Genomic DNA, 26,397 nt, shown 5'->3' on the forward strand with positions numbered 1-26,397 from the left:
AATCCTTAACTATAGTGGTCACTACTATGAAAACTATCATGCAGAAATCGTTTCACCAGTCATGGAAATGCAGCCACCTTAGAGGTAGGACATAGCAGCTATTTAACAGGGCACAGCAATGCTTCATAAGAGTTCAAGATCAGAAGTGTAGAAAAAAAATCCATAGCCAGTTAAAACAGTAGCGGGAATTGAGGTAGACCCTGCTTTTGATCACCTCAGCTTTCTCGGTTTTTGAACCTCCAAGGTGAAGGATACCGTTACTGACCTCTGAGGGTTCATGGAGTCAAAGAGCAGTTTGGAATTGTTCACTATTTTCTAAGTGTTAACCAAATCTTTGAACCATTGGGTTCATGTCTGAAATTGAGATTATTTATTTTGAGTAGAACTCAGTGAAATTTCATGTGTTTTGTTGCTGGAGGTGTCCCCTTCTCTCTCTCTTCCCCCCCCACCCCCCCTTCCCCTTCAGGCCATGTTCTGTCTTCTAAATCACTGGTCAGGTCTCAGGTTACAGATAACACATATGGCATCCAGGGCTCTAAAAGGAACTTCTGAACCTGTTGGCCTTTGTCAGATTAACTCTGCATCTGTCCATGTCAGTTACACATCCAGTATCCTTTTGTAGGAATGTGTGTGCGTTTGGAAAAGTTTAAGGGAGTTTCCTAAAACGGGAAGAGCAACTGGGTTTCCAGACCTAGCCGGCTTCCCCACCCCTCACTATCCCCTTTGCTGACAGCCAGAGTTAATCCTCCCAAGTTTGATTGGAACAGCTGAGAGCATGCATTCTGCATGTTTCAAGGCCTCTCAGTGGATTCATGTTGCCCCAGAGCTGGGGCCCCATTCCCTTCACACACGCCCCACCCCAGTGCTGGTTCCGGCAGCTGTCTCCGCCTGGGTTAATGCAGAGAGAGAGGTGTTAAACGATACAAGCATGTATTCTGCCATGAAAGAGATCCCTTCACTGCAGATATCAATGTGGCTTCTCTCTTCTCCCCCCTTCTGCATCACCAAAGAGTTGTGCTATGCTAATCCCAGCACCTGTCCCTGCCTAGGACACTAAGAAGGGTCTCGGAATAGGGGGAGAAACAGTCCCATATGCTTTTCCCTGTCCTGGATTGGGAGTTTTCCTTCTGACGCACCTAAAGCCCAGAACATATGCCCTTTCCTAAATGCTGCTTGCTTCCTCCCATCTCTGTCTGTTGCTGCAAAGTGCCTATGTTCCCCTCTTGAGTTCCAGGAGAGTTGTCAGCTGAGGATTCAGTTTTCAGTTCAGGAATCCTAATTTAGTAGCCTCCTCTCTGCCCCTGTGCACTTTGGCTCTGCAGTGCTGGATACCACTGGAGAGGGGGGCTGATCTGAACTGAATCAGGCAGCTCCTTTTCATTTTCAGCTGAGCCAGTATCAACCTGAGTAGACCCAGAGTCCTGAGCCAAACATTGCACAGTGCTGCCAGAGTCCTTTGCATAAGACTGCAAGACGGAGACCCAGATTTGGAGCTTCCAGTTCTCTGTCTAGCTGGTCTTTAATTGGAGAATCTTTGGCTATGTATGGTGTGTATTGTATGGATTATCAATACCCAGTTGTCCAGGTAAGCACAGGAACAATTACAAATTAATAGCCTCTTCATCTTTTCCATTTATTCCTGAGATATGCTTAGGTGTGTGTTTTATGGAAGGGTGATAGGCTTCTAAGCTCTGCTCCTCCACGTGATGCCAATTGGGCCTCAGCTTTCCAGGGGCTGTGCACTGAGCTTTGCTGTAGCATGAACTGTGAGCTTTACCGCATGGGGGTCCTGTTAAAGGGTTTAGCATTAAACTTTGGAGATTCAGTTGTTCCAGATGCAGTTTTGAATTGATAAAACCTTCATGCTCTGTGAACTGAGTCTTTCTTATTGGGTGAGTCATTGCATCATCTGGCGGCAGTCCATTTCAGAGATGGCAAGCAGCGGAGGGAGCTGTTTCTCCCGCCCCTCACTTGTAACTAACCAGATTTTGTTAGGCTTTGTGGAGCATTCGCCTTTCACTTCTGAAGAACTGGGTTAAAGTCTGCATTAGGCTGTAGGTGAGATAACTTGATGGTTTCAGGCTAGTACTTAGTGGACATTTGTCCACTTTAAAACAGGCTTCATGTCCTGTGTTCAGGGAAGAGCCGGGGCCCGGAATATCAATGAGTACTGCTACTCAGACCTGTGGTGTGCCTGAAGAGCTCTGAAGCAGAAGGTCAGAACTGAGATGCTTTTGGCACAGCTATGTGGAGAATGGTAAACTCTGTACCATGCCTATCTAGCCAGCTCCAGCCGCCCTTCAATTTCACAAGCACTAAATTCGTCCACAAAATTTAACAAACAAACAATGGGTGAAGATTCTGTGCCCTGACAATGCCCAGATGGCCACTGAATAGTCAGTGTTTTTGTTAGGTTATTTTGCATTGGGGTTCTTATTACGCTACGTGAAAAGAATCCACCACCAGAAGTCTCTCTCTTGGTTGTTAAGATTTGTCCCTGATAAATGTGGTTCTTTGCACTTGAAACTTTTTATCTGGCTCTGGTCCAGCTGGCAGGTTTGTTCCATCTCAGTTTGAGCCAGCACAGAAATGTACGTAATGGGATGTTAAAATCGAAGTGTGTGCTCTCTTTCCACTCCACCGAGGGGGAATTACCGGGATAGCAAAGAAAAATTAAAACTAACCCTGGGGGCACTTGAAGTAAAGAAATGGGGAGTGAAGGGAGAGCAGCAGTTGATTCTATCTGCTATCTATGGTATATTAGCCTTTCAACCATGGTGGCTAATTTAACTGCAAACCAGTTATCCAAACCAAAGGTTAGCCCTTGCTTTATTAATGTTCATAGTGTAATTTCAATGCCTGACTTCACCTTTGTCACCTGCAGTTGAATCATTCTCCTCCCACCCTCTTTCCCTTGGAATTGAATGACATGGGCTGATGGAAGTCGTCAAGTGCATTGAGGTTATAAAGGAATTTAAGGTTGGGTGGAAATGCCCCGGTGTAATGCAGGGCCCTGTAGGACAACAAAGCATGTCTGTTTAGCCACTATGGAGGCAGACAGGTTAAATTTCCCCATGGTTATTTTAGAATGCTGTTTATCCAACACCAAAATGAAGTTCTGAGTGCATACACGCCTACCCATACTTGCACCAAGATGCACACAAGATCATGAGAACTTATAAGTACCTTGTATCGTATTCATGCTTGTATCCAGATATGATTTGTTTCGGTTTTTAAATTTTTAATAAATTTGGTGACTAGGAAATGAGGACCTGATAATACAGAGCCGGGTGTAGGGGAGGGAAGTGTTATGTAAGCTTCCCACACAGCTCTGCTTGTGCACTTCTATCACATCTAGCAGCATCCCCAGTATTTTCAACCTGGGGTTTTTCCTAAGTAGAGACTGATTGCCGCAGCCAATTATGCTAAATTGTGTTGTGGTTCTGTGGCTTGCACAAATGAGATGCTAGGTGGAGGCCTACCAATCTTACTTTACTTGACTACAAAGCAGTATTTGAACCCTGGTCACCAGAGTGAATGGATGAAACCCACTTATCCCATGGATCTTGTTTTTCATTGTTCATCTTACATAAAGTTCTCCCTTGCTGGTTCCAGCAGAGCACAGTGGAGAAATGACTATGTTAGTGTGCCTGATCCTGACCTCCACAGCTTTCTCGAAGCTTTTGAAATTCTATACTAGATTCTTATTTGACATGTTGTTTTTGTTTGTATTGGTCAAAACCCCTAAAGAGAACCTTCCTTTCTTGCCACACCAGAGAGCGCATTGGCCCTTGGGTGGCATTCCTCTTCAGTCAGGGAGGAGCAGAGATGGTAGATAGGGTGGATGTATACCAAACAAGGGAATTAGAGTTTCTAGCTTGTGAAGTGTTCATTTGGGTAAGAGGTAAAGGCAGCAGTTGGGCTCCACTGTGGGCGTGCCCCTTGTTCTGGTGCATGTGTAAAGTGGTTGTACCAAGGAAGTGACAGGATGCAGTGCACTTGAACAACAGGGTTATGAGCAGTTGTTGTTTTCAGAGGTTGGTTTTGTTAGCAAACATCTCTAGAAATTTGTAAGATGAAAATCTAAATGAATTAAAAGCATGACACTGCCCCGGTGATTGGGGCTGCCACCACTTTGTTTTAATGGCTCCACCACATGAACCTTTGTCTCTGAGTTGACTGTAAAAATGACCATCGCCTCACTTGTTCGATACTTGTGATTTATCTATTGCAGTGTACTACAAGCTATCATGGACTTATGAGTTACAGTAGAGTAAATGCACGAGTCAAGCTGGCTATTGGGTTTGGGAGGCTGACTATACTTAGTGGGGCAGGGTTTGTTTTCTAGGTTTCCTGGGTAGTATTCTGGACAGATGTATGGTGAATTGTGATTCACACAGGACTGTACACAGAAAACCAAGTACCCTTAATATTTGTAGGCGGTTGATTTGGATTTGTTTCTATTCCTATCAGTGGTGTCTGGCCCCCATTCCCTTTGTAGAATTTGCAGTGGTGGTGTTTCTTTGGAAGTGTCTTTATCTCTAGCATGTTGAATGTAACCGTTTCTCTCAGACATGTTGAATGTAACCGTTTCTCTGGCTGAGTTATCCGTGTTTTTGTGACCTCCACATTGCAATATGGTATATGAGGCGACTGTTCAGAAGCACTTTGAAACTGTAGCTTGTGCTGAATATGCCTTTTTTGCTTATTTAGCAGATATAGCCATAGGTAGCATATTATATCAGTGCTCCACAGACTGCACTGGCTTCCTATTCACTTCTAGGTTCAATTCAGAGTGTGATACTGACCCTTAAATCCCTGTGTGTTTTGCGGCCTGGTTAACCAAGAAATCGCCTTACTCTCTCTGTTCCTTCCCGATATTTTAAATCAGCTGAAGTGTCTATGTTAACATTTTTTAAATGTTGGGGACTGGCAGCAAGGTGCTTTCAGTAGAGGACTTTTGATTTTGGAGTACACTTTTTTTATTGATTCAGTAGAGCCCATTTTAAGCCAATCTCTTCTCTCAAGCTTCTGCCTGAGGCAGAGAACTTGGGGAATATTTGTTATGCTGAAATGTTAAATTCTGAGGCTGAGTTTCTAATTTTAGGTAAGATTGTCTGGTTACAGATAACTGCCAAAATTGTGCTCCACAATCTGAGCTTTCTTTTAAAGAAAATCTGTTTCTAGCCTTTACAATTGCAGAGAGAACTTTGGAAATCCAAACGAAGTATAAACCAGTGTAATGTTGTATGCTTGAGTCTGCAGACATCCTGAAACAATAGCTTTGAGAGGCATGAACTGCCCTATTCACCTCAGTCAAGGCCCTCAGACTCAAGAGTTCCGCAGCCATGGAGTTTGGTTCTTTTCCAAGATATCATAGAATTCACCATTTTCCTGCAACTGCCCCCCTGACATTTTGTTTTCTGCCTCCTTGCCTTGCCGGGATGTGCCTGCCAACAGCTGCCTCTTGCTCTCCAACTTTATTTGTGAGAGGGAGGTAATTGGGTTACAGTACATGCTTCAGGCACTGTTCCACTCAAGCAAGCAGTAATGGTGGGGAAGCCAGAGCACCCAGAAGTAGTGTAGGTTGGTGAGCTAGGCAGCTTGAAGAACAGTGCAGCAGCAGAAACCTAGGAAGCCAAGGAGACAGATGTCATGTCTTTCTCCCCCCTTCCAATCCCTGCTTTCACTGGTAAACTTGAAGAAGGTTCTGAATTTGGTCTCCTGGACAACATTGTGTGAGCCAAGGCCAGGGGAATGGAGCCAGACCACATATAGGAAATAACAGTGACAACAACAAAACCCCCTCAAAAATTATGATAGATGAAATTTACTCCAATAAGTATTTTCCATGATAAACATGATATGGTAGTGATTATGGGTGATTTTTCTGTAAAGGCTGGAAGCAACAGTGATGGGTTGAATAAAGTTATGGGCAAGTGCAGCAGGGGTTTGGACATGAACCAAAATGGTGAACGATTAATAGAAATGTGAATAACTAGTGGTAGGTGGAACAATATTTCTTCATGGAACTCCCCAGATGGTACTACAAAGAACCAGATAGATCATTTCTGCATTTTAGGAAGGTTTTACAGCTCTTTGGTCAATGTATTTGCTTTATATTGCTAAACTGAAGATCAGTTTAGAGGATGAAGAAGGTTAAAAGGAGACCACGCATCAACAGTGTGCAGTTAAGATTCAAACTCAAGTGCTTTTCAGCTTGAGCTGAAGAACAGGTTCAGTGTTCTAATGGAATCAACAGATGAAAACAAAGTCATTGATACACTGTACTTCAGTTTGTGCTATCTAGAAAGTGCAAAGATAGCTCTAGTAACAATGAAATCCAAAGGGGAAGAATGGATTAGCAATGCTACTTGGGCAGCAGTGGAAAAGAAAAGTAATACCAAGCAAAAACACATGTATGCTAAGATATGTGAGGAGACAAGCAAATAGTGCTCCTGGAGGAATTCTATGCTACTGCATATCTGCATAATTAATGAGCTATGCATATTTTTAATTTTTTGTGCAGAAAAAAGCTTCTGCTGAAATGTTGCTGTAGTTCCATCTTTTCCCCACGAGAGGGCGCTGTGGCAATAGAACAAAGCAGCAGCTCCCTGCCAGCTAGGGAAGAGAGAGAGCCTGCCTTTTTCGCAGCACCTGTTAGGCTAAGTGGGGAGACAGGGGCTATGGGGAGGCAGACAGGGCCGGCTCCAGGCACCAGCTTAACAAGCAGGTGCTTGGGGCGGCCAAGGGAGAGGGGCGGCACCTGCAGCAATTCGGGGGTGGCAGGTCCCTCACTCCCTCTATGAGACCTGCCGCCGCCGATCGCGGCTTTTTTTGTTTTTTGTTTTGCTTGGGGAGGCAGAAATGCTGGAGCCGGCCCTGGAGGCAGACAGCGTGGAGTGCTGGGGATGGTGGTCAGACATGGGCTCATTAGGGCTATTGGGAGAAGACAGACTTGGGGCAGGGGCTGAATGGGAGTGGAGGCACAGGGCCACAGAGGGGAGGGAGATGCAGGGGCACATGGTGACGGGAGGGGATGCAGAGCTACATAGGGACGGGGTGGCTAAGTGGGGGCACAGAGACACATGGGGACAGGGGAGTGGCTGAGTTGGGGGCACAGAGACACATGGGGATGGGGGAGTGGGTATCTGAGTGGAGGTGGTGGAACACGTGAACAGGGGGTGCAAGGACACATGGGGTGTAGGAATACATAGGGACGGGTCAGATGGGCATGACTGAATGGGAGAGGCTAGGGGTCAGCCAGGGTCTGCATGGGGGAAGCTCCCTAACAATTCCCCCCCCCCCGCCCCCTCCAAAAAATCCTGTTCCATACTTTTCCCACCCATACCCAACAGCCCTCCCAAGTTCATACCCAGGCTCCTTTCCAGCAATTTACTTCCCCCTCCCTCAGCTCCTCTGTTACCCCTGACTCCCCCAAGCCTTTGCACTGCTTCTGAGGGGTGTGGGAAATACGGTTCTCTATTGTAGTTTAAATGAATTATTACTCAGTGTTGTGTATAAATATGCCTAGTAAGGAATCTATTTGTCAATAAACATTTCCTGAATCTTTTTTTGCTGTCTGTATTGTTACAGGTATTTTGAAATAAATGACCAAAAATAATTGAAACTTGTGTGATTATATTGTGTTATTTTGACAACATATGCAGAATTTTAAAATATTGTGCATAGAACTTTTAATTTTTTGTTGCAGAATTCCCCCAGGAGTAAAATAGCAAGAATACAGAATTCTATATGAGACAGAGAAAGGAGAGCCAGGAGGGATACAGGGAATGTATTGCTAGAAATTATTGAGAGGCTGAAGATACTAGCCAAAGAGGTGGCCATATTACCTTGTATAAGACAATCAAACAGCTAACAGAAATATTTAGCAAGACCGGAGGCCCTATGAAAGATGCAAATAGGTAGACTCTTAGTACAGAAGAACAACAAAGGAAAAGATAGTCACAATATTTTCAGGTTGTTTTAAATAGACCAAGCCCAAGCGAACTACTAGAAATATGTGATGAAGACTTACCACTAGAGCTTGATATTGATTTAGGTGATATTAAAATGGAAGGCATTAGAAAAGTCATCAGTAAACTCAAAAATGGGAAAGCAGCTGGAGAAGACAGACAACAATAGTGGAAGAGAGATGTTCAAAGCAAGTGATGAAACAACCCTCCAGATTTGTGTTTTTGGATAGAATATGGAATGAAGAAAAGATCCCAACCCAGGGGAAGAGAGGCCTTAGAGTAAAATTGCCATAGAAGGGTGACCTATCGAATGGCAACATCTGGAGAGGAATCACATTACTTTCAATGCCTGGGAAGAATCACATGCAATATCATCCTTCAGTGTATCAAGAAACAAATAGATCTCCAATTTACAGAGGAACAATCAGTTTTTAGACCATTGAGATCATGTACAGACCATATTGTTTTCAGGCATATTATAAAACCAAGTGTGGAGCAGCGAGCACCTCTTAAGATCAATTTTATAGATTTCCAGAATGCCTTTGACCGTGTACACAGAAACAGTGTCTGGAGAATTATGGCATATTATGGAATACCAGCAAAAGTCATTAGAATAATTAGTTATCGATACGATGGTGCTGAATGTACAGTTAGAGATGGTAACATTAGCCAATGGTTTGCAGTGACACCTTGAATAAAGCAAGGGTGTATTTTGTTAACACTGTTGTTTGCACTGGTCATTGACTATGTCATGAGGAAAGTAACAACAGAAGGCAAATGAAGAATTTTATAGGCAAGTGATAAAGCACAATTGGATTACCTCATTTTGCTGATGATACCGTCCTGCTTAGTTCAACACATTGCTTAATGGAAGAGAAGACCCAGCTTTTGGCAGGCATAGCCGAACAGGTTGGTTTGTTTATCAATGGGAAGACTGTGTGTACACACAATATATATAATAGTTATTAGCGTCCCAAAAGCAACCATCAGGATAGATGGAGAGACACTAGAAGAGGTAAAATGACTGACTTATCTACGGAGTGAGATGTACAATGATGGTGACACAAAGTTATATATCAACAGATCTCAAAAGCAGCAAACAACTTTCATAAACTTGAAAAGATTTGGAAAAGTAGCATAATGGGCGCCGATACGAATTTTTAATACTGGCATCATGTCTGTTCTCCATATGGAGCAGAGTCATTGAAATCTACAACCGAGAGAAGATCAACTCATTCTAAGTAAATGCCTCCAGAAGATCTTCAGAGTACAATGGAAAGAGGTTCTTGCAAGGTCAGAAATTCTAAGTAGAGCAAACCAACCTAAAGCATCAAACATGGCAATAAGATGATGATAAACACATTTAGGACATGCTTTATGGATGCCACTGACATGACTTCCACATCAAGTGATGATTTGGATGCCGCCTGGAAGGAGAAAAAAAGTGATCTAAAGAAACATAAAGAACAATAGAGAGAGAGGCCAAATGCATCAGCATGACACTCAGAAGTCCAAACAGACCAGCAGAAGCCAAAATAAATGTGGAAACTGGTGGATGCCCTATGTACCTGAGAGTGTGGGAGGATAAAGAAAAAAGTATTTTCCAACCGTAAGCCGTAATTGTGTGTGTTAGCATGAAGGTGAATGGATGGGGATGAAAGAATGAACAAATATTGCTGCAGGATTTAGAGGTTGTTTCAGTGGAATTTGCTCCCATTGTATCAGAGTGCATGGGGCCTTGGGTATAAGCTATTTTGTTTAAAGGAGTGGCTTTCACAAGTGCCAACTTTCCAAAGTACCGGGGGGATACTCAACTCCCGGCTCTGCCCCAGGCCCCACCCCCATGCCGCCCCACCCCCGTCCTGCATCTTCCTGCTCCGCCCCTCCCCCAAGCGCGTCATGTCCTTGCTCTTCCTCCCAGCCTCCCTGCATGCCGCCAAACAGCTGTTTGCGGTGGGTGGGGGTAGGGTGACCAGACAGCAAATGTTAAAAATCGAAACGGGGGTAGGGGGTAATAGGAGCCTATATAAGAAAAAGACCCCAAAATCGGGACTGTCCCTATAAAATTGGGATATCTGGTCACCCTAGGGGGAGGAAGGGTGGAGGCGCTGATCCGCAGGGCTCACCAGCAGGCAGGAGCTGATGGGGAGGCTGCCGGTGGGTACTCAGCACCCACCATTTTTTCCAAGTGGGTGCTCCAGCCCCGGAGCATGCACGGAGTCGGTGCCTATGGTGGTTTGGAAGGGATTTGATGCTCTGTTGGTTTTATTCTTGAGGAGATGTGAAAATGGTACAATGATAAGGAAGGATGCGGATGGTTCAGTGGTTGACACTAATCTGGGATTTGGGAGGCCTAGGTTCAATTCTCGACTTGTTGCAGACTCCCTGTGTGACCTTGGGCAAATCAGTTGCTCTCTGCCTCTGTTCCCTTTCTGTAAAAGGAGGATTATGGTATCTCACATGGGGTGTTGGAAGGATAAATATGTTAAAAATTGTGGGGCACTCAGCTACTGTGGCTAAGGGGGCCAAATAAACACCTAAGATAGATGGAGGAGCCTGGGAAAGAATTCAGTGATGTCCATAGTATGAAGGAAATACTATTAATGCAGACTTTTTCTTTGGCATCGCATCCAGTTTCATGTGTAATCTCTAATCCAGTCACTTTAACTTCTGTGATGGAAGGTCTGTGTAAAAGTATTGGATGGTCAGGAAATAGCTTTTCAGGTGTGATCGCCCGTTGCCAGGCTGTGTTTGATCCAGGACGCAGGCTGGCTTGGTGAAATAGAAGTGGTAGTTCCCTGGCCTAATATGGAGCTGTTTGAAACCATGGGTACAAGTGGGCATAGACAATATTTTAGTTTCACTTTCATGGGTCACATTTTGTCATATTGGGAAAGAAGATTTGTTTTAGAGTAACAGCCGTGTTAGTCTGTATCTGCAAAAAGAAGAACATCCGAAGAAGTGGGCTGTAGTCCACGAAAGCTTATGCTCTAATAAATTTGTTAGTCTCTAAGGTGCCACAAGTACTCCTGTTCTTCTTTTTGAAGATTTGTTTTGTTCCGTATAATACTTTTTGTTTCCACACTGCTAGATTTTTCTCTCATCTTCCTAATGTGCCCATTATTTAAGGATCAGATAGTTTTCAATGCCACCTCTGCCCTATTTGTTTATGGGGATTCTGCAGGCCGTACAGGGGACACAACTCAGGAAGTGTGTGTATTGGCAGTTGTGCCTTGGTAATTGTGGGGAATCCTTGTCACTTAAATACCAACATCTAGGCACATTAGAAATATGAGACAACATTGTAGGCATGTGCCTGACTGTAATTAAATATTTCATATTGCCAGCTGCAACATTATTTGTAACCTTCAGGGCTGTGGGCCCTTCAGGTGTGAGAGAAATTGTACCTGAGGGGAAAACCACCCTGGGCAGTTCTCCGGTTCGTTCTGTTTCAGTGACTAGCCTACCCTCCTGGTGCATCTCTGCATGCCTACGTGGGCACACACCCAATAGCTGAGCGCACACATGTCCATATACACACACATCTCTTTCCTCCAGCCCCACACACAGAGCGCGCACACTGGCTTCCAGAGTCGCAGTCTCCAAAAGGCCGCTCTGTGTCTCTGAATTGGATATGTCAGCAGGCCAGGCGGGGATGGAGGAGGAGGCGGGACCCTGCTCTGATTAATTACCTTAGGCATTCGGGGGTGGGGCTTCCATCAGCCATCTGGCTGAGATATGGGAGGGAGCTGGAGGCGGGTGGGGGGGGGAGAGGGAGAGGCAGCCAGAGAGGAAGAGAAAAGAAAGGAAGAAACACTAGAGAAGAAAGGGAGGAAAACGGGCGAAAGGGAAAACCCCACGAGCTCATAAGAGCCACACGAGGGCAGGGTGAAAAGCAAAGAGCCAAGGAGCTTCTACTATATCCATCTCGAAGGGTTTTTTTCCTCCCACTTGTCTCTTACTCCGGTTTGGTTTATGGAGAAAAAGAAAATGGTAACTCAGGTAAGGTTTGTGTTCCCTGCTGCTGTCTGCGCTGTCTCCCCCTGCAACTCTGAATAGCGGGGAATTGAGAGGCTTCTTGCAGAGCTCTCGCCTGCTGGAAAAAGCAGCTTTTAGTGTTCTGAGCCGCAGGACGATTGATCTGCATGGTGTGTGTGTATGTGTGTGTGTGTGTGGCTACCCCTCCACCCCTGCTCCATAGCAGATTCCTGTTTCCTGTGCTGTGCAGCTGCAGCTCAGGAAAGACCCTGTGGGGATTTGTCTACCTCTTTGTCTTGATGTTGAGAGGGAGGGAGAGGGACTGCAGAGGTACGGAGGGATTCTCACAGAACTGCCATGAAACCAGGGGCTTCGCTTTCCAGGTTCACAGGAGAATTACTAGGGGGTTGGACCTCACTCCCTTTCACCTCTCCTATTTTGGCTTGGGAGCTGGAATTTAACTCCTTCATTCAATGGCTGGGGCGTCTTGTGGAGAGCGATTCATTTTTTGGCTCTGTTGGCAGCACAGGCCCCAGCAGATGGGGGTCCTCTGCGTACTTACTGGGCATGGGATTTGAAGCCCCTTGTCTTTGACAACTAATCTAGCTTTTTAGTGCCCTCTAGAGAGCAGAATGCATGGGGGCATATGTATATCTTCTTTCAAGAGAGGCTAAATCTGCATTTTAATGGCTTGTTTCTGACAAGCAGAAAGGTAAACATTCCCGTCCTCAGGTGGCTCTGCTGGTTACCCTCCAAGCGATGGACCCTTCTTTAAGGGATGTGGAAATGAGAACGGGACTGATTACAGTTGAGGAAGGAGAAAGTGCTCGTGTTGAGGGCAACTGACATTTGTGAGGGAACTTACCCAGGGTCTGGAACCATCATCTTTCTCCCACCCTGTGAGGAGATTCAATTGGACAGTGCCCACCTTTTAAGGCCACTACTTGTTTTAGGATTTTCTGGGCATGGAATCGCCAAGTCGCCACCGTAGGGAGAGGGTAAGGAGAGGAGGAGGAGGAGGAAGGAAGTGGCATCGCAGGAGCTGGAATCCTTTACCGTTAGACATTATATAATGCCCTGCAGTGCTGTGCAGAGCCGGAAACCTTTGGGGGATATTCCCAAGGGGAGTGGGGGTGGAGGAGAGGTCTAGCAGAGGGAACTTTTCATCAGATCTGGGGTTGGTGAGTGCTGTTTTTCTTTGGAGCTCAGCATTATTTGGAAAACATTCCAATTTCACATATACACATCCATTCTTAACTCCCCTTAGCTCTAACTGGATACATGTTTGTTATGAACATTGCTGAGACTGTGCCTGTCCCGCTGCAAGGGGACATTTCATAGATATTTGGCTTAGTATGAGACAGCCACAAGAAGTGGTGATACCAGTTTTGACCCCTTCATTCTCTCTCGCCTTGCATTGATTGTCAATAGCTAAAAGATAGGAAGGTCTCTGTCCCCTCTAAGGCATTTTCCAGGGCTCCCTGTCCCCATCCCCCTCTTCTGCTTTCACTGTCATAGTCATCTCCATCAGTGTGCCCTTTCATCTAGACCAGGGCTTTCTGTTAGCAGAGGGCTTTTAGTGATCTCCTGAGACTTTCTGCCTCCATTTAGTTACCGAATGGTCCTAAAACGGTGTCTTAACAGTCAGTGTCCAGTTGTGTGTAGCTGTAGTGTGCCTGTAGAATGTGCAGTTATTGTACAGTTGTATGTACATAGCTTGTGTTCCTCCGTGTGTGTGTGTGTGGTTGTATGTGTGGGAAGAGGGTTTACCATGTTCATGTGTATGTGATGTGTCCTTATTGTGTGTAGTTATGGTGCACATGGTCTAGGTCTATATTGTGTGTGTATATATGTGCAGTTGTGCATGTGTGTGCCTATGCCCCCAATTAAAAGTGTGCACAGTAAGTGTGTGCATATGGCCAGAAAACCTGAGACGGAACGTTGGCATAGAGACATGGAGACGCTTGGAAGTATGGGATTCTTGTAGTACAACGTTAAACAGAAAAATTATAAACCTATCAAGGGGTTCTGGGGACACCCTAATAAACCAGGTGAGGGAAGTCTGGACTATTGCCTTTCCCAAAGAACCATTAATTCACAGGCGTGTGGGAGAAGACGTCAAACCCATGAATTACTAGTCTTGGTTGACCTTGAATTACAATGTCTTAAGTGTGTGTAATTTCAAGGATACATTTGCTGGGTGGAAGTTGCATGTTTACATTCTGATATGAGAGAAATCCAAATTAAAATAACCAGAAGGGTCTGAAAGCTCAGGCTTCATCTTTCTCTGAGGGTCTCTGAACGACTGACTGGTATCGATTTACTCAAATGTAGGAACACTGGGGTAAATTCATCCATTAAGTCCTGCTGTCTTTTAGGGCGACTGCATGGGTTGTTTATAGTCTGGCCCTATATATTACTTTGCTGCAGGTTTGGGGTGTTATATGGTCTAGAATAACGGGGCATACAGAATAGCATCCTCGCCCATGTTATTCTTACTGAGTTTCTGGTTCTGTGTATTGCAGTGACCCTGTTCAAAGCCTGTGAGTGAAAGCCCTGTTTATTCCAGTGGGACTTTGAACCTTTATGTATGAAAAGCAAGTGATTTGTGTTAAGCTTATAGCAGTTAGTGTGTGTGAATATGACAGCACTACACACACAATCTACTGCACACCTGCTTTTTGGAACATCTCAAAACAAGGTAGTCTGGTTTACTGTATTTTAGGGAACAATCTCCCTGGAAGTGAGATTAGATGTATGATGGGCCATTTAAAAAGACAAAAATGGGAGGAGATCGGGGCTAGAAATAGTGATGGGTAGAAACAGGAGATTCTGATATGCTTTTAAAATAGGAAATCAAGATTGCTAATGAGAATTTGAGCTCCAGTTCATTAGCAGAATGTGCCCTGATTCCCTTAATCCTAAATCAGTGAAAATGAGTATAAACCAGGCCCAGTATGTCATGTGCTAATTGCAGATGAAAGGGAAAGTCTTGGGTGGAGAGGAAAAGATTATATGTTAAAGGGCTTTTCTCTCTGCAGTGCATGGTAAGATTGCTAGTTTCTGTGAAACACAAAGCCCTCCCTTTCTTGGACAGCCCTGTGCCGTGCTGGCATTTTCCTTAGAATCTGTTTTCCATCAGGGCTGAGAGAGGGGGAAGGTGTTGAACATCTGGGAAAAGAGAAAAGGGGCTGCTGTCCCTTTAAGGAGTTCAGCAAGCCCATGTGGCAGCAGGCAGTTTTGGAGTGTATTCCTTTGTAATGAATCACCCGTTCCATTGTTTGCTCCCCCCACTCCCCTGTAGCTTGGAGGGATGGAGCCTTTCACCTGGGCTGCTGCCTGCTCACGGTTCTTGTTCCTAGGTGGGGGGAGGGGATGTTTGCTGTAATTAAAGCCAGACACAAGAGAGCTGCTTTCTTCAAACTGCAATGCCCCATTTTCTCTCTAACATGTCATGGGGTAGGGGGTGGCAGGTCTGCATTTTGTGGCGGGTACAGGCAGTAGCATCTGAGGGTCTGGTATTCCTTTTCGTGAGAGTCCTGGATCTCCTTGTAGGGATTACTAGTCTCCATTTTGTGACACCATCAGAAGTGACTTCACTCCATTCTCTGCCAGCATGCCCCCTCCCCCCAGCACCCCTCTGAGACTCCAGCTAGGACCGTTTATCTTGGCACGTGCTTGACTGACTACGCTCTGTCCAGGACTCAGAGAGGTGGTTGGGTTTGTGGGTTTGAGACTAATTTATGTTCCTGTTAAAACGGACTAGCAGCGGCCTCATTTTTTCCAGAGATTGTTTTTTCCCTTCCCCCTTCTATAACCCTTTGCTTTCCAGACCCGCACCGCGCCAGTCTGAGAGACAACCTTCTGCAGCCAGAAGTTGCTCACCCAGTCTCTGCTTTTTTTGAAAACAAATGCAGAGCTCCTTAAATGGAGATCGTATTTGAATCTGAGCAGCTTTCTGACTCATTAAAGGCCTCTCTCTGTGCCCATCTCATTCCTTTGCCTCAATCTCTCTCCCAACCCACCCTTACAGTAATGACCAGATAAAATGGACCTTTGTCTGCACCCTCTATTGGGATTAGTCGGGTGCTATATATTAGGCAGGGTGGAGACAGGAGGCCGGGTAAGGAGGGCTATCTTGTACTACCTAAAAATAAACAGTGCATTCTATTATATGAAACTGTCCTCCTTTGTCTGAACTGTCTGTAAGGAAGACTCAATCCCAGGACAACTCTACCTCCTCTTGCACGGTGTGGTGAGATTCTCTCTCTCCCTCTCCCTCAGGAGAGTTGTATGCTGCCAAACCCCTCTTTTCCCCCTTTAAACACCTCTTCTCCCCCTCTTGTATGGTGAATGGTTCCAAATTCTCCCTGTTCCTTCACAAGCACCCCTCCCTAGATGATGTGTGTTTCTCTCCTCTAGCCCATCCGCACCTTTTTGCTGTATGGCGTCTCCATCTCCCCTGGGCAAGCTCTCTTCTCTGCTGTTCGGTTTGGAGTCCCTTTCACCATGTGCACAGACTATCTGAAAGCCTTTGTACTTCTCTTCACGCTAGGGCTCATGTTCATGGTTTTCTTTTTATTCTGAAAAGGGTGCCCGTTTAAATTTCCACTGCTTCTGTGCCTGTGGCATTTCCTTGTCTCTCCTCATTTTCCCTGGTTTGTCCTCCTAGGACTTTTTTCAAATGCTGCAGAGACAATGTTGGCAATGGAGGGATGTGTATGTGCGTGCATGCGCACACGTGTGAGTGAGAATAGGAGACCTAGCAGGTCATTTCCCCAACAGAACCTCCCAAGGAGGAATCTAGTAATGGGACTTGCTGTGTATATGGGCCTTTGGTTTGTTTCCTTAGGTGTAGGAATATTTTAAAGAGTGTTTATTGCATTTAGAGGAAGAACTTAAAAATCAGTGGGGCCTATCAGAACCTAGAGAGTGAATTGAAAAACCTATTCTCTGCACCACCCAGCTGAGGACTTTCAGGCGCATTTGAGCAGAGTGCAAACTGCTCCAGGCACTCACTTAGCAGCCTCAGGATGGCAGACGCTGCATTTAATCATCTCTAAGCAGTGAGGTGGTGGGAAAGGGAATTTGATACAGCTGTGCCATTTGCTCAGATCCCGGTCTCAGGAATTAACTATTTCATTTAGCACATTTCTACTTTGAAAGACAAAGGTGACTCAGTGATTGGTGCCCAGGATAGCAAATTAGGAGAGTGGGGTTCTTAGGCTCATGGTGAAACACATTGCCATCAGATTAAAAGTGCTATGTAAATACAAAGTATTGCTTTTTGTTATTACTTCAAGAAGAGGTCCCAACGTGAAAGATCTAAATGTATTGCTCGTTGGGCTGTGGTGAGTTAGCAAGAGCCATTTGAGGATAAGGACCCTTTGGTGCCTTCTGTACGTCTTTTGGCCACTTGAACAAAGCATGAGTTCTTTGTGACGAGTGGGATTTCAGTGAATTAGTATTGGACATCTACTTACTGCAAAGCAGGACCTACTACTGCCAGAAGAAAATAATGAGAGAGCAGAATGCTCTGGCTAACAGACATTTGTGTGAGGATGAACTCCATTTTTCAAACTAGCTTTTACAGATAAAGCGATTGTGCTCATGTGTCAGATTCTGGAGACAATTTCAGTGGGAGATGCATCTGTTCATTTGTGGGTTTGTAGAACAAAGTAGTATATTCTCTTTTCTTTCCTCTTACCCTCACCGTTACCGTTTACTAGTTGGCTTCTTAGGCCACAGAATTCGGGTTTCAGTAGAGGGAGTAGAAGCAATCAAATGGCCTCATGGTGGGGCACACAGATGGAAGAAGTTTGCTTGTTAAAAAAAACTCATAAATTTAAAAGGAATGTAGTCAGGTGCTCTCCCTATTTCTCTTTTTTTTTTTTTCTGGAATCTGAAAACAGAAATCTTTCCTTCCCACTAAATCTATTTTCCGTCTACATTATGTGAAACTGCTCTGATTTGTTGTTGTAGGGTTATCTATGATCTCTGTGCTGTGCAGATTTTATTTTTTTTTTGTTGGCTTGCTAGTGAATGCTGGTTTGTGGTTTGTGAGAGCGGGAGTTGCATATATTGTTTCTGTAGGGTTGTTTGCAGACACGAGAGCTACTAATGCTGACTTGTTTTCTTCTAGAAAAAAGAGCATTGAAACCTTTTTGAAAAATAAAGACTCGAATGGACTTTGCAAATAGATGGAAAAGAAACCAGTTAGGACAAATATCGAGCCTGTTAAGTGACAGTGTGCTTTTTTAAATGTCTTATTTCTTTTTGCCTTACCAAATTCAGTCTGTTTATGTAATTCAGATTAATATTGCACACAAAAACAATGTTAAAAGAACAATATTAAGGTTGCAAAGTCAAGCACTCAAAAATCAGGACATACCAGAATTAAGGTTGTTTGTGCAAACTTAATTCGGCCCCCTTGTGCAGTATGCATTATGAAACAGTCTTTGGCTACATGATCTCATACAGTTTTTTCCCCAGAAAAGAGAGAGAAGGGTTTTAAAAAAAAACCAACAAAATTCCATTATGTGACATCATATTGATGCAAAAATGGATCATCCGCGTGGCTGGAACCTTTAGATCTACCATCCAGACCTCTGCCACTTGAGCTAAGGGAGTAACTGATACCAGTAGTAGGTGGACCAACACTAGAGGGAAATGAGACACAGGCTTTGCCAGTGGGTTTCATAGCTATTTGCTGACAGCACAGGAATGGTGAGATTCAGGAATCTTGGGTTCTGTTCCAGGCTCCAGAGGGGAGGGGGCTCTAGTGGGCGCAGACTCTTCTGCTTATTCCCCCAACCCTGACCCCTTCTGCCTTGTCCCCTCCAACCTGTCCACATCCAAGTCCTGTCTCTGCCCCATCCTTGGCTACTAATCCCAGTCCCTGCTGCCCAGCCAGTCCCAGTTCCCCGCCTCCTGACTCCTTCATCCAATCTCTTTCTCCTCCACCCCACTTCCGGTCACCAGAGGGCTCTCTCACCCACCGGCCCACATTCCCCATCCCTACTGGTTTCCAGTTCCAATCTCCTTCTCTGGGTTCCTTGTCCAATTGCAATATGTCTCTCCTCTTCCCAGGCTCCTAGTCCCAGTCTCCTTGCCGGACTCCCAGCTCCAGTCTCTCACTGTGACTCCAGTCGTAGTCTGTTTGTTCAGCCAGTCTCGGTCTTCTCCCGCAACTCTGTCTGCCATCCTCTGGTTCCTTGTACTAATCTACTCTCCCTCCCTTGTTCTCCCCCAGCAGATCTGGCTCTTGCCCCTTCTGCACTCTAATAAGGCAGCTTTCTTCTCCACTCTGTCTGGGCCCAGTAGAAGGGTCAAGGAGAACACAGGAAAGACAGTCTCCCCTGCTATCTCTTCAGCTTCTGAGAGCTGGACTCAGACCCAGCATATGGCCTGCAGCAGTCGAGAACTGCAATTGCAGTGAAAGTCCTGCTCTGCTCCAGGCTGGAGCATGCCTATTGCAGATGGAATCTTTAAGGAATTTAGCTGCTAAAATCTAAGAATTCTCAAATCAGCATGTGCAAACTGTGATCCCCCCCGCCCCAAAGGATTATAATTTGGCCAAATTTGGGTGGATTTTCAAAGGATTAGAAAAGGCACATCCCTGACACAAAGGCCTTCCCCCGCCAAAGTGCCCTGCTTCCCAGCATGGGGGTGCTATGTCTCGTCAAAGAAAGGGTCACCAGAATTTTTTAAATTGGGCAGAACAACATGGTTTCCCCTAGCCTTTTTCTCAGCATTAGCTGAACAATTTTGGCTGAAACTTTCACAGAAATTCAGTCTGAGGCATACACGTAGCATGGAAAACTTCAAACAGTTAGTTTGGCAAAGTTATAAGTAACTGAAGACAGGGCCTGATAATGGGAAGTGTTGGGCAACCTTAATAATAGGCAATAGTACCAGCCCTGCCTATAATTGGGCTTGGCAAAATTTAATTTTTATATTTTAAATAATTTTGATGGATAATAGTTTACTTTTAATTGTTTTTTCTATTTGTATCTTTTTACATTTCCAGTTGTGCAATAATATGTGTGTTAAGCATTTCCAAGTTTATCCATATAAATGTTCACAGTTGTGGGAAATTATGGGTGGTGGTGGTCAGGCAGTGGGGGGTGTCAAATATTAATTATTTAATGACAGGCATGGATTCAAAAAGTTAAAGCTTTATAACTGTTAAAACACAAATTATCAACATCACACGTCAAAATAAACACAAATATTCTTAAAGAAAACTGAAAGTTCTCAAGCAGATTTTTCTTACTTTGCCTATTTGTAAATTTTGATTATTGATGGAAATATATTTTCATTGGTTTGTGTGTATAGGGAAATTGGCATTTATCAACATTTACCAATACAAATCTAATGTTTTCAAGACAACCTATAATTACTTTTACCTCAAATACAGTAGAACCTCAGAGTTACGAACACCTCAGAAATGGAGGTTGTACATAACTGAAATGTTTCTAACTCTGAACAAAACGTTGTGGTTGTTCTTTGTAAAGTTTACAACTGAACATTAACTTAATACAGCTTTGAAACTTTACTATGCAGAAGAAAAATGCTGCTTTCCCTGAATTTTTTTAGTATTTCATGTTTAACACAGCACTGTACTCTCTCTCTCTGTGTATGTGTGTATGTGTATATATATATATATATTTGGGGGTCTCTGCTGCTGCCTGATCGTGTACTTCTGGTTCTAAATGAGGTGTGTGGTTGACTGGTCAGTTTTAACTCTGAGGTCCTACTGTAGTCCCAAAGTACTGTATATTGCCTGTAAAGTACAATCCAGGTATCTGAGGGTGCAAGGGGACACTACAACTTTAGGGCAATTGGGATGTCAGCCTAGCTAGCAACCTTTAAGGACTACACTTAGGTTGAGGAAGCCTGAGTGCAGTTAGAGCCATCCTATTTCCTTAAGGTTCATAGATTTTGAAGTTCTGGTCCTGCAGACTTTAGGAGTTGTGCATGGTGAGGCCTTGGTCCCATGAAGTTTCCAAATTTTGGAGAGCAAATTTGACTTCCAGATAACTGTTTTTGATTGATCGAGTTTTAGACATCAAAGTTTGACTTAAGCAGTACATACAATACCACTCAGATTCACCTTCCAGTTTTTTATCTTCTCCTTGTATAAAAGCCTATCTCACCCTCCAATCCCTAAGTCATAACTAGGCTTAAAATATTTGCAAGGAGTGTGAGAGGCTCACCTAAGAGTGGACTTAAGGTTTTTTTTGGACAGCATCAATCCTGTATAGGGCACATATCCGTATGTTGTCTTTAATTTGTTTTGTTGTCCTCTGGATCTTTTCTTGTTTTTGTTGTGTCCTATGTAACACTTGAAGTGAGGTGACCAAAACAGAACACTCTATTCAAAGTCAGCACAGTTAAGGAAGTGGGAAAGGCATTTGTTTTTCAACCAGCCCCCTTTTTGAGAAAGATCTGTCTCTGTAGAGCTAATTGGAAAGTGTAGTATAGACAGGAACAAAAGTTAGCCATTTGAATAGGCTGAATTTGATATCCATGGTTTCCTACAAGCAACTTCTTCCAGACTGACTAGAGTAGACAATAGGAGAGGGGAAGGTGGCTCTTGAGGGATCCAGGAACTTGTTGACTCCCTGTGAACTGGTGAGATTTTGTGGAATGTTAGCTTTGTTTGGTGTTCAACTGTTTGTATTTAATTCACACTATGTTGGTGTAAGTTTTCTTCATTTTTCTTTCTGTGTCTTTAAACACCATCTTTCACCTTGCTGTATTTACCAAATGCAACTTTGTGAGGCTCATTTTCTGCTAAGCTGAAGCCCCTCCATGTCATTGTGGCAGTGTAAAGGGACAGAACTTTACTCTGGGGAATTCCCTCCATGTAAGGGGGCTACATGAGTGTAGTCCCTGGAGTAGAGGACAGGGAGGAAAGAGGGCTGATCAGAGTTGAGGAGTGGGTATGGTGGGAAGCACACTGTGCTCTGACTGTTCTCTGCTTCCCATGTAGGGTTGCCAACTTTCTAATGGCACAAAACTGAACACCCTAGCCCCGCCCCTTCCCTGAGGCCCCACCCCCACTCACTACATTCCCCCTCTATCGGTGGCTTGCTCTCCCCCACCCTCACTCACTTTCATTGAACTGGGGCGGGGGTTGGGGTGCAGGAGTGGGTGAGGACTCTAACTGCAGGGTGGGGCCAGAAATGAGGGGTTCTGGGTGTGGGAGGGGGCTCCGGGTTTGGGGTGTGGGCTTACCTTGGGCGGCTCCTGGTCAGTGGGGCTAAGGCAAGCTCCCTGCCTGTCTTGGCTCCGCGCTGTGCCCTGGAAGCGGCCAGCAGGTCCAGCTCCAAGGCAGGAGGTCAGGGGGTGGTGGTGCCTGTGGGTAAGAGCAGTGCATGGAGCCTCCTGGGCCCCCTACCTAGGAGCTGGACCTGCTGGCCACTTCCGGGGCGCAGCACATTGCCAGGACAGGTAGGGACTAGCCTGCCTTAGCTCCTCAGCACCACCGACCGGACTTTTAATGGCCAGGTCGGCAGTGCTGACCGGAGTCGCCAGGGTCCCTTTTCGACTGGGTGTTTTGGTTGAAAACTGGACACCTGGCAACCCTATTCCCATGAGCTTTAAGTTAGAGCAGCAGTAAAGACCCTCATATCAGGGCCCAGTCAATTCCCAAATGGCTCAAGAATATCGTGAATGCAAAAGTAGTTTAAAGCTATTTTTTGATCCCGTGCCCTGCCCGATATTCACTATGTCACTGTGCTGAGAATTGAGTCCTGTCTGTGGAAGAGGTTAGATCCCCGTTTTCTGTAGTAATCCCAGAACTTCCAAGATATTTCAGGTTGATGTGCCATAAATGTTGAGAGGGTAGGATTACCCAATAGTAAGCATATTAGATAGACAAATGCAGACACAACTACAGAGGCCTTAGGCATTCTGAAGGCCTGGTTTTACCAAATTAAGCTAAATCTAAATAAACCAGGTTTAAATTGAATTAAGAGTGCTCACAGTGTGTTTTATATCAGTTTAAAATTGTAGCTTTAGGCAAAGTGGTGCAACTTTGAAAATAGACCAGGCATAAGACTCATCCTTAAGAAACCATCCAGCTCTGGGAGGTAAGAGAGAGATGGGCAGTATAGCAACACCACTTAGGCTACATCTACACTACAGCTGGGAGATGCTCGGAGATCGATCCACCGGCAGTCAATTTAGTGAGTCTAGTGAAGACCCACCAAATCGATAGCAGATTGCTCTCCAGTTGACCCCTGTACTCTAACCCCGACGAGAAGAGTAAGGTAAGTCGACGGGAGGGAAGATATAAAAGCAGTATATTAGGTCATCCCATGTTATCTTAAGTGTATTTGGAGAATCATACATACAAATAAATGTCAATATTTAATTCCTGCATTGAAAGTTGATCTTCCACAAGCAGGGTGGATTGATTTAAATAATCAATTTTAGTCTTGTTTTACATTTGTACTTTTAAATTATTTTCCTAAATAGAGGTTGATTTCTCATTACTTGATGACCATTAAAACATGTTGATTTGCAATTAAATATAGTCTTTACAACAAAATTGGGTACTACTTTTTGCTAACCAGGAGGATCTACTGTATCTAGTGATACACATTTATTTAATCAGCAATATGGCTTACTGTACATTTATTCAGATTCTGAATTTTTACACGTTTATTATGTTAGAAAATTGTGAATGATGCATTTCTTATTTAGATTAATTTTTAGTCATTTGTGTCACGTTTTATTTGGATTGAAATTGGAATTCAATTAAAATGCACAAAAACAGCATTTTAAAATGTTTTTATTACTTAAATGAAAGTACCTTAAATGCACTGAATACATAAAAAAGGTTTATCAACGCATGTTTTGCTTTTAAAATTAATTATTTTAAAAAAAGGATTCGGCCATGATTAGGGCTCCTAGGTGCTACAATAATACAAAACAACAATAACAATAATAATAATTACCTGTAGTTAATGAACTCAATAGATAGTTTCTTATCATCATGTCCTTTAAGATTTTAGAACTAATAGATCTCATCCTCTTACACCTCATTTTTATTCATAGACTGGAAGAGGAAAACAAGCTTTCCTGCTTTTTCTCTGCCAATGGGTTCTTAACTTGGAATGAACTGTGCATTGAACTGAACTAGCTGAATAAACTGAAATGAAGAAAATATTCTCTCTGCACTTGCAGAAAAGCTTATTGCTGTCAAATGCAGGTTTTAGCACTTCAGCAAATTGTGGTTCCAGTTGTGTAGCCAGTGACTTTCCACCAATTCAATGGTTTGACTTTCTTTAAAACTTTGGCAGCAAAAGTATACATTCTGCTTAATAGTATCTTTAATTAAATTATTGTAATAGATGATCATAAGTTTAGACCTTAACATAGATTTCTATTTCAAAAGAAAAAAGTATTTAATTTAAATTTAAATTGTTTTTAACTAAAAAAAAAAAAAAATTTTTTTTATCCACCATGTCCACAAGTACAGACCTTCTTGTAAGCCTCTTCTTCTTGTAAGCCCGCTGTTTTACATCTGCTTCTGGAAAGGACTGGAATAGAAAGGGTGTGACAGGTTAGACTAAGGTGTGCTGGCGGAGCTGTACTGTTCACAATCTGTGGCCATTTTGGGAGTATTAAAATTCAGTAAACTCATCCCACAATTTTGGGGAAAGAAAGCAAAGCTTAGTTCCTCAAAAGTGCCACCAGTCTGGATGCATGGAGTTGGAAGGAACTACACACAATAGAAAATGGATTTTGCAGGACTAATGCAATCTTGTTCTAACACCTGGCCAGAATCCCTTCCAGCAAAGAGAAGCAGTCCAGCCCAAATCCCTTTATTCTAGAAAAAATATGTTAAAACAAACTGCCCAGGGCTCTATACTGTAGAAGGTTTCTGGAGTTTGACAGTGATAAAGTGTGTCTTGTGAGCTGTGCTGGCCCATCTGGAGGAGGCTTGTATGGAACCCATCCAGCAATCTGGGGCTTCTGCTTCCAAAGCAATGAATGTGTTCAGTTGCAAAGTGACATCTGCTTCAAAAGAACATGTCTGTAGGATGGAGAAAACTATCTTTCTCTGTGTTCTGTATGGGACTTTCAGTGAGCGGAGAGTAGATTGCATTTTCCAGCGTCCCCACTATATGTCAGTAAAATTTTGGTGCTAGTACTGAGACAGTCTCACCTTTGCTTCCCTTTGTGCTTCTGGCTCCTTTAACATTCTGTTCCTCCTAGAATACTTAGAATTACTATCTTGAACACCTGTGTGCACACACTACAGCATCTCTGCTCGCCTTTCCTGTCTTCCATTAGTATTTAATTTGCTTTTTCATATCCCATCTTTCAAGCAGAAGGTCAAATCTTCTTGTTCAAGATGCTCGTGACAGGTTCTGCTGCAATCATGTGGCGTTTGGGATGAATTGGTAGTGAAATCAGTATACTCCATGAGGAATTATCACCAGTATTGCCTGCAGCATGACCTTCCTGCCACTAGGGCTGCAGTTATCCAAAATTAAAGTTTGTCATCCGCTTATCTCCATTAATTGGAAATAAATCTATCTTTAGAAAATACACAATAAAATTTTGTTTTCTTTCTTTATTATATTTCTCCTTTTCCATTTGGTAAACATTTAACTTTCTGTCACCCTGGATCAGATTAATATAACCCTCCCCCGACCCCTGCCTTTTTTTGTGCACTAGTTTACATATGTACAGTTCCAGGAATAGTATTAAACTACTACCTAGCAAGTAGAGGGAGCTCTCACTTTGATGTGCCCTGCAAAATGGTGGCAACTACTTTAAATTTCTCAGTGGAGGGGCAGATTTTTTTTTTTAAATAGTGGACTCATGATCCCCACTGAACCTCCATAAGCCTCCTTTTATATATATTTGAGTGTTCGCAAGGCCTGTTAGGAGACTGAAAGGTGCAAGGCATTCTTCTGTCAGATCAGGTGTTTGACTTTTAATGGGGTTCCCCAGATCCTTTTTCACCTTCCTTAGTGAGGGGTCTGTCAATACTAAAGGTGACTGCAGTGAGAGATGGGAGTGGGAATATAAAATCCCAGCTCTCAACAAGGGTAAAATAAATTGCTGCTGCCCTTGGAACCACTTTGCTATGGTCCTTACAATGTTGATGTAAACAGGATCTCTTCCCTTGCCTTGTCCCCTGGCCATAATCTGGAGTAGTGGCTGCTGCTAACCCTCCTGGAGCCTCTGTTCTACAAGGATGGAGGGAGGCAGAAAGTGATCGATTTAACAATTCAATACACAGCTTCACTTCCCTGAAATTCTATCTGGGGAGCGAGGTTTTGCCATTTGATGGCTCAATATTTCATGTGGGAGCCAATTCATGCCATGGAATGGGAGGGAAGGAGAGGGTGTTTCATTAATATGGAACTGGCCATCCAGAGCGGACTGAGTAGCATTCAGACACTTTGATGGTCAA

At 43.9% G+C, this 26,397-nt stretch overlaps 1 protein-coding gene across 20 annotated transcripts in view; it reads left to right on the forward strand.

The window, feature by feature from the left end:
* RBFOX2 (RNA binding fox-1 homolog 2) overlaps positions 1-26,397 on the forward strand; it is a 252,347-nt gene that overhangs the window by 137,369 nt on the left and 88,581 nt on the right. The window contains exon 1 of one of the 20 annotated variants that reach the window (XM_054032391.1): positions 1,155-1,585. The exons of 18 other annotated variants lie outside the window; for them this stretch is intronic. In XM_054032391.1, coding sequence (XP_053888366.1) covers positions 1,541-1,585 — 45 coding nt within the window. In that variant the 5' untranslated portion in view covers positions 1,155-1,540. Of the gene's footprint in view, positions 1-1,154; positions 1,586-11,771; positions 11,979-26,397 lie in introns of those variants that run through there. One more of the 20 variants, XM_054032422.1, reaches the window with a different exon arrangement.

This window comes from Malaclemys terrapin, chromosome 1 (genome assembly GCF_027887155.1).
Source record: "Malaclemys terrapin pileata isolate rMalTer1 chromosome 1, rMalTer1.hap1, whole genome shotgun sequence".
NCBI classification, from domain to species: Eukaryota; Metazoa; Chordata; order Testudines; family Emydidae; genus Malaclemys; species Malaclemys terrapin.